This window comes from Eschrichtius robustus, chromosome 4 (genome assembly GCF_028021215.1).
Source record: "Eschrichtius robustus isolate mEscRob2 chromosome 4, mEscRob2.pri, whole genome shotgun sequence".
In the NCBI taxonomy this organism is placed as follows: Eukaryota; Metazoa; Chordata; class Mammalia; order Artiodactyla; family Eschrichtiidae; genus Eschrichtius; species Eschrichtius robustus.
In genome coordinates, this window is record NC_090827.1 from 152,580,719 (window position 1) to 152,593,904 (window position 13,186).

Genomic DNA, 13,186 nt, shown 5'->3' on the forward strand with positions numbered 1-13,186 from the left:
GGGCACAAGTCCTGGTTGGGACCAGAACCCATGTCACAGATGTCAGGGTGGGGGAGGTCAGGCGCTCAGGGATGTCCTGGAGAGCTGAGCTCAGGGGTCAGGGTGTCTGGGCCACACACCTAAGTTCTGAGCCATCTGAGTACTTCAGTGCCCAAACTCATCCCCTAGGATGGGGACAGAGTGAGAAGGTGTCCCAGCACCGCCTCTAGGCGAGACCTTCCTCCACTCCCCACCCTGTCCCCTCCTTCTGTCCCAGCAGAGAGTGTCCTGTCTCCCTTGCCCTTCCAGTGCCCCAGTAGGACCAAGGACCAGTCCCCACGTTGGACCCTGCTCTGAAGCAGGTTCTAATATGGCCCCAAGGAAACGGGGGCTCAGCGGGCCAGGCAGCGTGTCCACGGTGGTCTGAAGCCAGGCGCACGGGCCACCCCAGGCCTCTGCCCTTCCCCTCCTTCCTGTTCCATTTTTAACTCTCTGAGTTGAGTCCAGGGTGCACCCTGAGTGAGGTGCAGGCATCTTCGGAGGCACCTGTAGCCACTGCCAGGTCAGGGTTTAGAATTTTCCAGCCCCCAAGAAGGGGGCTTTCACGGCCAAGGGAGTGGGTTCAATCCCTGTTTGGGGAACCAAGATCTCACAACCCATGCGACCAAAAAATAAATAAATTAAATTAAATTAAAAATTAAGAAAATTACATTAAGGCAAAGGTAATAAATATGCAAACGCATTGCTTCCTCATTATTTCACTACAGTTCACTGTTATTCATACTCTTAAGGTTTCTGATGGTGGAAAGAAGGTCCACACTATGGCACGTCTCTTCCCAACCTCATGTCCAGTGACATCACGGTGGGAGCTGCAATGACAGAAACCAGCCTGCACTGCCCAGGGTGGAGAGGAGAGCCAGCCCCTCCTTGCTGTCTCCAGACTCACATATCCTGACTTCTGAATGCTTCCACTTGTTCACAGATCAGGGATGTGCGACAGCATTTGAGCCTGTATGTTCTCTATGTAGCTCCTGAATCGGGACGTCTCCCGCCCCATCCTGGGAGGGGCAGCACACATGCTCCAGTCTTCACACCAGCCAGTGGGTCGTGGACAAAAGCACAGCCTGGGGGCAGCACGGAGGCCAAGGTCCTGCACCCCTGGGGACTTTCATCCAGCTGTGGTGCAACATGGACTGTTGGGCAGTGGGAACCACAGCTAAAGCTGGCCAGTCAGCTTGACGCAGCAGGTCTGAGATAAATTCCAACATCCCAGGGCCAAACCTATGATTTCTTTGTCGCTTCTATGGCCTCTGACCAAAGTGGCTGAGACACCCTCAGAAAGGGATTAACGGGAGCCCCCGAGCCAGAGTCCATGGAGATAGTGAGCAAGACTGACTGACAGTGGTTCTTGACTTGGGGAGGGGGGCTAGGACCCTGGAGGCTTGCTAAGGTCTGGGGGAGGGAAGGGTGGGCACTGTGCTGGGAACTGCTTTAATTCGAGGTCGGGGCTCCCCTGCAGCACGAGGAAGAAGCGGGCACCAGGCTGAAGCACAGGCAACATGGCAGCCAGGCTTGGTTCATTTTAGACTTTTCTTTTCAAAAAGAGCTGTGAGGTAGAGCTGTGAAGTAATTAGGTTCCTTTAAAATGCTGTTCAGAGTGTAAGGTCTCAGAAACGGCTTTCTACTGGGATTAGGCGACGTCTGAGTGGAAATCAAAGTACTTAATTGAGACGTGTATGCCCATTGTTGGAAGTCCCCTTTAGAACCCCCACCGAAAGCACATCTGTACATGCATGCGGTCTGAAGAGCTGGAAACAATGAGTCTCCAGATAGTCGTGTTCCCTAAGTGTCAGAAATTCATTTGCTGGAATGATATTTATTGCCTGCTTTAGGTCTGGTATAACTGGACAGCAGAACAGACAAAAATCCCCAATTCTTAGAATTCACTTTCTAAAGGGGGGAGGGGGTGGCAGCTAGAACATGAACAAACCAACCAACCAGACGGCTTGGTACAGGGAGATGAGTAAATGCCGGGGATACGGCAGGTGGAGTTGGGTAGGGAATGCAGGGCCAGAGTGTGGGGATGCTCAGGTCGGGGGAGATCTCTCCACAGCGGAGCCCCAGGGTGTGCGGGACAGTGTTCTTGGCAGAGGGACCAGCAAATACAGAGGCCCCTGAGGGGGCATGGCTGGGGCAGGATGGTGGAATGGGGGGAGCCAGAAAGGTGCAGGGGAGTCCCTGAAGGCCACCAAGTGACAGGACCTAAGTTTTCAAAGTGTGGCTCTGACTGCTGAGTTGGGGCGGCTGATGAGAGGTGCAGAAGGAAAGGGACCCTGAGACAGTATGCATGAGGGGGAGCAGAAAAGCGGGGGTATCCAGGGAGGGAGGTGGGGACTCAGGACATGACAGGTAGAGAATCAAAAACCCGGCTTCTCCTGAGATCTGACTTTCCTAGAGGGAACACGATCCCCCTGGGTGAGATCCACTGGGGGAAAGTGTGTGTGGTGGAGCAGGACCCAGAAAGTGCTCCAGACTTGCCTCATTAGGCCTGCACCTGGGGTATGTGGGGTTGGATTTGAATCTTGCCTTGAGGCCACTCTTTTGGAGCTGCTGGTACGAATTTGGGGAAATGTCTTCACAGCAGTTAGGTTAAGGGGCTTGGCTGAGAGGAAGCTGGGAGAAAGCAAGCCTCAAAGCAAGGGAAGAATGAGAGCCACTCAGAACACCTCCTCCAAGAGAGATGGGCTAGACCTCACCTAGGGCAGGTGGACACACAGCGAGAATATTTGAAGAAATAAAGCCTGGAAACCCCTGGAATTTGATGAAAGACATGCATATTTCCACCCAAGAAGTTCAAAACACACCAAGTAGGATGAACTCAAAGACACCCACACCAAGACACATTATAATCAAGCTGTCGAAAGACAGAATCTTGAGAGCAGCGAGAGAAGTGACTCATCACATACAAGGGGTCCTCAGTAAGTTTATCAGCAGATTTCTCATCAGAAACTTTGGGACCCAGAAGGCAGTGGCCTGATGTATTCAAAAAGTGCTAAAAGAAAAAAAAAAAAAAAATAACGGCAAAACTGTCCTTCAGAAGCGAGGGAGAAATAAAGACATCCCCAGAAAAACAAAAGTTGAGGGGGTTCATGACCACTAGACCTGCCCTGCAAGAACTGTCCTGCAAGTGAAATGAAAGGATCTCAAAGCTGTATGGAGAAATAAAGATCCCAGTAAAGGTAAATACATGAGCAATTATAACAGCTAGAATTATTGTAACAATGAAAACTATAAAACGTTGCTGAAATAAATTAAAGAAGGCACAAATACTTAGAAGGACATCCTTTGCTCATGAATTGGAAGACTTAATATTGTTACAGTGTCAATACTACCCAAAGTGACCTACAAATTGAATGTAATCCCTATCAAAATCTCAATGATGTTTTTGCAGAAGTAGAAAAACCCATCCTAAAGTTCATATAGAAGCTCAAGGGACCCTGAATAGTCAAAACAATCTTGAGAAAGAACAAAACTGGAGGACTCATATCTTCTGATTTCAAAACATAGTACAAACCTACATCAATCAAAACATGTGATACTGGCATAAAGACAGACCTATAGACCAAAAGAATGGCTTATAGAGTCCAAAAATAAACCCTAGCATATATGGCCAGATGATTTTTGACAAGAATGCCGAGACCATTCAGTGGGGAAAGGGCAGTCTTTTCAACAAATGGTACCAGGAAAACTGGATATCCACATGCAAAACTATGAACTTAGAAGAAAACACAGGAAAAAAGCTTCATGACATTGGATTTGTCAATGATTGCTTGGATATGACTTGAAAGACACTAACAACAAAAGAAAAAAATAGACAAACTGGACTTTCTGAAAATTAAAAACCTTTGTGCGTCAAAAGACACCATCAACAGAGTAAAAAGGCAACCCACATGGGAGAAAATATTTGCAAATCACACTTCTGATAAGGGATTAATACCCAGATTATGTAGAGAACTCCTAAAATTCAACAACAAGAACAAAAACAAACAACCAGATTTAAAAATGGGCAAAGAACTTGAATAGACATTTCTCCAAAGAAAAAATACAAATGACCAATAAGCATATGAAAAGATGACCAATATCATTAGGATGACTACTGTTAAAAACAAAACAAAACAGAAAACAAGTATTGGCAGGGATGTGGAAAAATTGGGACTGCTTTGCGCTGTTGGTGGGAATGTAAAATGGTGTAGACACTTTGGAAAACAGTATGGAAGTTCTTTAAAAAATTAAACAGAATTACCATATGATCCAGCATTTCCACTTCTGGGCATACACTCAAAAGAACTGAAAGCAGGGTTTCAAAGAGATATTTGTACACCCATGTTCACAGCAGCATTACTCATAATAGCTAAAATGTGGAAGCAACAAAAGCGTCCAACAGCAGATGAATAGATAAGCAAAATGTGGCATATACATACAATAGAATACTATTCAGCCTTAAAAAGGAAGAAAATTCTGTAATATGATACAACATGGATGAACCTTGAGGACATTGTGCTCAGTGCAATAAGCCAGTCACAAAAAGACGAATACTGTAGGATTGCACCTATATGAGTTAAAATCATAGAAACAGAAAGTAGAATGTGGTTTCCAGGGGCTGGGATGGGGGTACTGGGGAGTTAGTGTTTAATGAGGATAGAGTTCCAATTTGGGAAGCTGTACAGAGTTCTGGAGATGGATGGTGAAGATGGTTGCACATCATGAATGTAGTTAATACCACTGAACTGTAGATTAAAAATGATTAAGATAGTAAATTTTTTGTTATGTGTATTTTACCACAATGAAAATAATTGGGAAAAAATTAAAGGGATGCAGAAATATATACCATGCTGACACCAATCAAAAGAAAGCTAAATAGCTATATTAATTTTATACAAAGCAGACTTCAGAAGAAGAAAAATGATCAGGAGTAAAGAGGGATATTACGTAATGATAAAAGGGTCATTTCTCCAAGAAGACATAACAGTCCTTAATGTGTATGCACCTAACAACAGAGCATCAAATTCCATAAAGCAAAAACTAATAGAACTGCAAGAAGCAATAGATAAATCCACTACTATAGCTGGAGACGTCAATGTTCTTCTTTCAGTTAATCGATAGATCCAGCAGGCAGAAAATCAGTAAGAAAATAGTTGAACTAAACAGCAATGGATATAACGAATATCTATAAACTACTTCATCCAGCAACAGCAGAATACACATTCTTCTCAGGTCACATGGAACATTCGCCAAGATAGACCATATTCTGGGCCACAAAACACATCTTAACACATTTGAAAGAATTAAAAATCATAAAAAATACATTCTCATACCACAGGTCAATAAACTAGAAGTCATTAACAGAAAGATGTTGGAAAATTCCAAAATAGATTAAACAATACACTTCTAATTAATACATTTCTCTTGAGAAGAAGTCTCAAGAGAAATTTAGAAAGATGTCGAACTAAATGAAAATGGAAATACATGTCAAGATTTGTGGGATGCAGTGAAGGCAGTGCTTGTAGGGAAAATACAGCATTGAATGTACATTATCAGAAAAGAAGAGAGATCTAAAATCAATAGTCTAATCCCAGGAAACTAGAAAAAGAAGACTAATTTAAGCCTAAAGGAAGCAGAAGAAAATAAGTAATAAATTTTAAAACTCTATGCCCCTCAATTTAATAATCTAGATTAAATAGCTTAGATTAAATGAATGTTTCAATGCCTTGAAAGACACAAACTACCAACACCCACAGAAGGAGAAATAGAATAATCTGAATAGAGCTATAAGTATTAAAGCCATTGGATCAATAATTAATAATCTTCCAAAAAGAAAGCACCAATCCCTGATGGATTCACTGGTGAATTCTACAAAACATTTAGGGAAGAAATTACACCAATTCACTACAATCTTTTCCAGAAAATAGAAGCAAAGGAAGACCTTTTAACCCATTCTCTGAGGCCAGCATAACCCTAATACAAAAACCAAATAAAGCCATTACAAGAAAGAAAAACTACAGGCCAAAATCTCTCGTGAACATAGGTACAAAAATTCTTAACAAAATATTAGTGAAACAAATGCAATAGTATATATAAATAATTATGCTCCATGACCACGTGAGAGTTATCCCAGGTGTGCAAGTCTGGTCCAGCATTTGAAAATCAATTAATGTAATCCACCATGTTACCAGGCTAAAGAAGAAAAAAATAACACGATCATATCAATTGATGGAGAAAAATATTTGACAGAATCGAACACTCATTTGGAATAAAAGCTCTCAGCAAAGTGGAAATAGAGGGGAACTTGGTCAACTAGATAAAAATTCTACAAAAACCCTACAGCGAATGTCATACCTGATGGTGAGAAACTGGTTCTTTCCCTAATACTGGGAGCAAGACACGGATGCCCCTCTCACCACTCACAGTCAGCATCGTACTGAAAGTCCTAGCAAGTGCAATAAGACAAGGAAGGGAAGAACAATGGATAGAGATGGGTAGGGAAGGAAAAAAACTGTCTTTGTTTGCAGATGACATGATCATCTATGTGAAAATACCAAGGGATCAATCTTTAAAACCTCTTGGAACTAATTAGTTATTGTCTTAAGGTCACAGGATAACAAGGTTGACATACAAAAGTCAATTGCTTCCCTTTATACCAGCAATGAATAATTGGAACTTGAAATTAAGAACACAATACCACTTACATTAGTATAAAATTAAATTCTTAGGTACAAGTTAACAAAATATGTACAGAATCTATATGCAAAATCAACAAAACTCTGAAGAAACCAAAGACGATCTAGGTAAACAGATATTCTCCGTTCATGAGTTGAAAACTCCTTACTGTTAAGATGCCAATTCTTCCCAACTTAATGTACAGATTTAATGCAGAACCAATTAAAATGTCAGCAAGCTATTTTGTGCATATGGACAAACTGATTTTAAAGTTTATATAGAAAGGCAAAACCCCACAAAATAGCCTGTACAATACTGCAGAAAAAAAAGTTGGGGGGTTGATATCACCAACTTCAAGACTATAAAGCTATAGTGATCAAGACAGTATGGTATTGGTGAAAAAAATAGGAACATAGATCAATGGAACAGAATAGAGAGCCCAGAAGTAGACTCACACAAATACAGTCAACTGCAGTTTGACAAAGGAGCAAAGAAATTCAATGGAGAAAGGCTGGTCTTTTCACTAACTGCTGTTGAACAACTGGACATCACATGCAAAAAAAAGTGTATGTAGACACTTACGCCTTTCATGAGATTAACTCATAGACCTGAGTGTAAAATGCAAAACTATAAAACTGCTGGAAGATGACATGGGACAAAATCTAGGTGACCTTGGGTTTGCTGAGGTGTTTTTAAGATACAACACCCAACTACAATCCATGAAGGAAAAGTTTATTAAATAAATTTATTAAAATTTAAAACTTCTGTTTTTCAGACTCATGGACATAGAGAACAGACTTGTGGTTGCCACGGGGGAGGGGTTGGGGAGGGATGGAGTGGGAGGTCGGGGTTAGCAGATGTAAGCTTTTATATATAGAATGGGTAAACAATAAGGTCCTACTGTACAGCACAGGGAACTATATTCAATATCCTGTGATAAACTATAATGGAAAAGAATATTAAAGAAGAATGTATGCATATATATAACTGAATCACTTTGCTGTACAGCAGAATTTAACACAACATTGTAAATCAACTACACTCGATTTTAAAAAAAGAGAATGTAAAACTTCTGTTTTTCCAAATACACTGGTAAGAGAATGAAAAGACAAGATATACTTTTGGATAAAATATTGGCAAAATACATACCTGATAAAGGACTTAAACCCCAGTTTTACAAAAAAACTCTCAAAGCTAAACAGCAAGAAAACAGACAACATAATTTTAAATTGGGCAAAAGATCTGAACTGACACCTCACCAAAGAGTAGGATGTACAGCTGGCAAATGAGTATATGAAAAGATCCTCAACATCATTTGTCATTGGAGGGCTGTAATTTAAAACAATAATATGAAACACCTATTGGAATGACTAAAATCTAAATAACTGACAATACCACAAGCTGACAAGGATGCAGAGTGACAGGAATTTTCATTCATTGTTGATGGGAATGTAAAATGGTACAGACACTTCTGCACAGTTTCTCACAGAGTTAAACACGATTATACCATATTATCCAGCAATCACACACCTTGGTATTAACTCAACTGAATTGAAAACTTGTACCCACACAAAAACCTGTCTACAAATGTTTATAGCAGTTTTATTCATAATTGCCCCAAGCTGGAAGCAATCAAGATGTCCTTCCATGGGTGAATGGATAAATAAATTGTAATACATCCAGACATTGGAATACTATTCAGCAATAAAAAGAAATGGGCTGGGAGGAGATATGGGGTGTATGTATATGTATAGCTGATTCACTTGGTTATAAAGCAGAAACTAACACACCATTGTAAAGCAATTATACTCCAATAAAGGTGCTAAAAAAAAAAAAAAAAAAAAGAGAAATGGGCTACTAAGCCATGAAAAGACACGGAGAAACCCTAAATGCATATTACTAAGTGAAAAAAGCCAGTCCTAAAAGGTTCCATACCATATGATTCCAAGTATATGACATTCTACAAAAGGCAAAACTATGGAGACAGTGAAAATATCAGTAGTTGTCAGGGCTTTGGTGGAGGTGGGGGTCTTTAGGGTGGTGAAATGATTCTTTACGACACTGTAATGGTGGGTACATGTCATGATGCATTTGTCAAGACCTATAGAAATTTACAGCACAAAGAATGAACCATAATGTTTGCAAATTTAAAAATCATTTGGTAGGTTGGGGGATTCCAGGAAAGAATGCAGACTGTGACAAGAGAATGCAAGAGACCTCCTCACTGAAGGGGATGGGGAAAAGGTGCCGACCTCAGCATTTTTGGAAATACATGGCATCTGCAAGAGTAAAGGCAAAGGAACTGCACACAGCTCTGTGCTCCAGTGATGAACTTGTTTCTCACGGGTCACAGGTACCCTGCTGTACACGTGCAAGGGGGCTGGACAATGACGTAAGTGGGCAGCAGAGGACAGGAACCAGGGGTCTCCATGTAGCGTGGAGGGGGCGGAGGCCAGAACGATCCTTGTGGGGATGATTGGGGTTGGTGACGTCAGCAAGAACTCGGGCTTAACTTAATATAGATGCAGAGGGTTACACGTAGAAGTATTTACAGACGTGCACATGCATGGGCTTGTAGACACACACCTATCTCCTCGCTCCGTCAGCTGAGAGGGCCTAGAAGCTATGACACGCTAAGCCAAGATCACACCTGGTGCCCAGGTCGTTGTTTCTAAGACCGTCTCCAGCAAAAAGAACCAGTACTCCTTGAGGAATGGCTAATTCCAGGACTGGGCCCTAAAATACAAATGAGACTGAAGCATTTTATAGTGCCAGAGAATAAGGATGTGCAGAACCCCCAAACCAAAAAAATCCACCCACCAAACAACCAAACAAATGGGGTCGATGGACATGTCAGAGGGCACAGGAGCTGCTGAGAAAACAAGCTGAGCAAAGAAATCAGTCAGGTCGTGCTGGAAACACCCGTGAGTCCAGACTGATAGACAAACGACCGCAGAAAGAAAGAAGCGGGCCTAATAAATCCCCCGTGCAACCCCGTCCCCACAGCGTGGGGCTCAGGGTCCGCCCGGTGGCCTTTCCACGTGCACTCCGGAGCCCTCAGTGGGCCCCGAGGCCCCGCTCCCAGCCCTGCGCTGCAGTCCAGCTGGCCGCAGGCTTCCAGCTGCTCCGCGGCCTCAGGCCCGGCCCAGGGCCCTCTCTCACGCCCTCCCCTCCCCACCGTGTCCGCCCCCCCACCGCCTTCCGCATGGGCCACAGAGGGTGGAGCGTGTGTCCCCCCGGGGCCCCCAGGCCTCCTCGCTCAGGGGGAGGCAGACTCCAGTCCTGGAAGCCATTGCTCCCCTGTGTGGCCAGAGGCAGAGACCCCCTGGAGGCTCGGCCGCGGAGTGGTGGGACCCTCTGCCCCTGCTCTATGTTCATAACCCACCCCTGCTCCTTCCGCAGAAGGTTTGAGGCAGCTTCTAAGGAGGAATGCTGACGCCCGTGTTTGCAGGTGGTCACAGCCCTGGGGCCAGAGGGCGAGGCACCCGGCCTCCCTGCCCTCAGCTTGGTATACTCACAGCTCCGCGTCCACAACCACGAAAGACCCGGGCCCTCTCCCTCGGCTGCCCAGGTGCCCACAGAACCATGTGCCTCTGTCCAGAGAGACCAGGGTGGGGGGACCTGGACATGCTCAGGCAGCCCGGAGGGCCTGGAGCCGGCGGGGGTGCCCTGGCTGGCAGCACGTGCGGGTACCTGGCCTCGGCGTGTCTCGCAGTTGTGCAGGTAGCTCAAGTGGTAGATCTTCAGGTTTAACGTCCCGAAGTTCAGATACTTCAGGAAAACCTGAAACAGGAGTGGTGACAACAGCAGGTAAAAACCCTGGTTTTCAGATGCGTGCCCAGGTGTGCGTTTGTGGAGGAGACACCCAGCTGCCTGGAGGAGGGGGCGCACACGCAGCATGGACCTCAGCCTGCGGGCCATGGACTTGTACACACAGATGCGTAGGTGGGCCCTCGGAGCCAAGCCTAGGAGAGGTGCCTACACAGACATCACCTGCCAGGCACGGGCCCCGCCAGGCACAGGACTGTGAGACTCAGGGACAGACGGGTGTGCGCGTCCAGAGGGCTCCCTGACACTCACGCCTTCATCTTCACTTGTGAAACACGGGCCGTCCAGCTTGTTCACAGCCATGATCACAGCCACAACGTCTTTGCCATTCATGACGGGCGTGGCCAGGATGCTCCTTGTCACATAGTCGGTCAGCTCATCAGCAAAGGAGCTGAAGTGGGGACACTGCGAGGCAAGAGGAGAGAAGGGAGAGGCCGTCGTTCTGTGGACCTGGAGTCTTGGTCTCCCTGGTCCCTGGGGGTCAGGGCTAAGCTGCCCAGGCCAGTGCTGAGACCCAGGTGGCCATGCCCCGGTATCAGGAGCCTGGGTAGCACATGAGGACATGGCCAATGGCCTGTCCTCGGGGCTCCAGCCTGGCTCAGTCTCTATCACCCCATCTCAGAGCGAGCGACCCCCAGCTCTCCATCCACGGGCGCTGCAGAGTCCTTGCAGGCTCTGCACGCCCCCCTGGGCTGCGGGCAGACCTAGCTCCTCCCACATCTGCTGCCGTCTGGCCGACTGGCCTTCTAGATGCCTCTTGAGTCTGTCTGGCCCACCTGCCCCCAAGCCCCGCCTAGTCCAGGCTGCCGTCTCCTGCTGCCCTCAGCCACTGTGGGCCAGCTCCCATACCCAGGACCTATCTGCCAGGCCCCGGGGGGCGTCTCCTGGGCCCCGCTCCAGCTGGCTTCTTGCCCCCGCCATGAGACCTTTGCCCGACTCTGGCCCCCAGGGCGGGTTTTCCCGGCCTTAGAGCGGCTCTTCGGGGCCGCTCCCTGGTCAGGGGCCGGTTGACGGGCTCTTAGGTCTGTCTCCCCAGGGGGCAGCTCATCTGAGCTTTGTCCAGGCCCAGCTGACTGAGTGTGACCAGCCTCAGGCCCATTGCCCCTGAATCGCACTGCCAGAAACGCCTGCCCGCCCCGCCCCCATTCCGAGGAATGGCATCCACCCTCCGCCCCACAGAGAGGACCCGGGCCTTGGTTCTTCCCTGCCCCTCCGACCCAACCCACTTCTTTCAAGTGCCCCCAGCTCTCTGCTTCCACTGCCCAGACCCAGTCATTGGTCACCACAGTGTCCCTGGGCCCACCCCCCCCACGCCCCCCCCACCTCCTGGCCCAACTGTGCTCGGCATGGCTTGCTCAGTCCTGCCCCCTCCTCCCTGATCTGAGCCATCCCGGCTCCTGGGAATTTCCTCCCACAGCCAGCTGCCCACCTCGACAGGGTCTAGATGCCTCGGTGACATGCCGGACCCCCATGACGCGGTTTCAGAGACTACTGCCAAGCCAGGCGCCCCTGCTGAGCCTTCTGGGACCTCCTGCCCGGCCGCCTCCCCATGAGCCCCGGGGTCTCAGGGGCCACAGAGGGGTGGCAGGGTGACATCACAGCCCTGCAGCACCCCCTCTGGCCACCGCTGTCCACACCCCCCCGCCACGGTGGGACACAGGCTCTGCCTCAGTTTCCCCTCCATAAAGTGACATCTGGGCTTCATGATACACTTATTGGAAACGCGATTTTTTGCTGATTTTGACTCTGGTCTCTGTTCCACTGCAGCTATGACAAACGAGACCCAGCATAGCCCTGAGGATTAAGGCCAGTGCCATGCCCCTGCCCCATGAAGGAGGCATCTAGCTGTGCTGGGCAGTTGGGGAAACATCAGAGGGAGCCATCCGGGTGAAGGCTGGAAGGGAAGCTGAGCCCCAGGGAGAGACAGTCCCGCCCCTGGGCGGGCACAGGCAGTTTGAACCAGACCCTCAGAGACACCAGCAGCACAGGTGGGGGCGCAGCTGGAGGCTCAAAGAAGGGAGGGGGCAAGATGTAGTGTGGGAGAGGCAGGGGGAGGGAGGGAGAAACGGGAAGGAGGGGGCAAGATGTAGCGTGGGAGAGGCGGGGGGAGGGAGGGAGAAACAGGAGGGAGGGAGGAGCAGGGGAGGCGCTCGTTGTAGCCCCCCCATTCCTGCCGAACTTTTTTTCCTGGTAATTTATGCTCCTGATATTCCAATTCACGGGTGACCCATTTCCTAAAAAGGAAGTGAAGATGAAGCTAATCTGAGAGATTACTATATTCAGGTCGCTGGACTGAGGCTTATTTGAGCAGATAAGTTTAAGAGGATTGCAGCCAAGGAGCCAGGGGTCTGGGGGTCCGTCCACAAGTCCGTTTGTCTCCAGGGACGAGGGGATATTGGCTGCTTTGGCGGAGGTCTGTCCCGCTGGGTGATGCCCTCTGGATTCCTTCACAGAAAGTGGAGGAGGTGAGCCAGCCCAAGGCTCCTGCTTCCCGCTCCCAGGCCATACCAGCGGCCCTCTCCGAGGTGGGACGGAGGGGACGGGAGAAGGCAGCCGGCTCTCCCTGCGCCCCCTCGGGGCCCTGCCCCTCACACATGTCCAACAGGCGTGGTCCCCCCAGTCCCAGCCCCCTTCTCCCCTGGGGCATCTTTTCTCCCGGCGC

General features: G+C 47.7%; 1 protein-coding gene across 1 annotated transcript in view; it reads right to left on the reverse strand.

Moving 5' to 3' along the window:
• The window catches only part of PDE6B (phosphodiesterase 6B), a 28,119-nt gene that overhangs the window by 13,868 nt on the left and 1,065 nt on the right, over positions 1-13,186 (reverse strand). Inside the window, exons 2-3 of the mRNA XM_068542368.1 lie at positions 10,777-10,929; positions 10,390-10,479 (exon numbers count right to left, since the gene is read on the reverse strand). Coding sequence (XP_068398469.1) covers positions 10,390-10,479; positions 10,777-10,929 — 243 coding nt within the window. The remainder of the gene's footprint in view (positions 1-10,389; positions 10,480-10,776; positions 10,930-13,186) is intronic.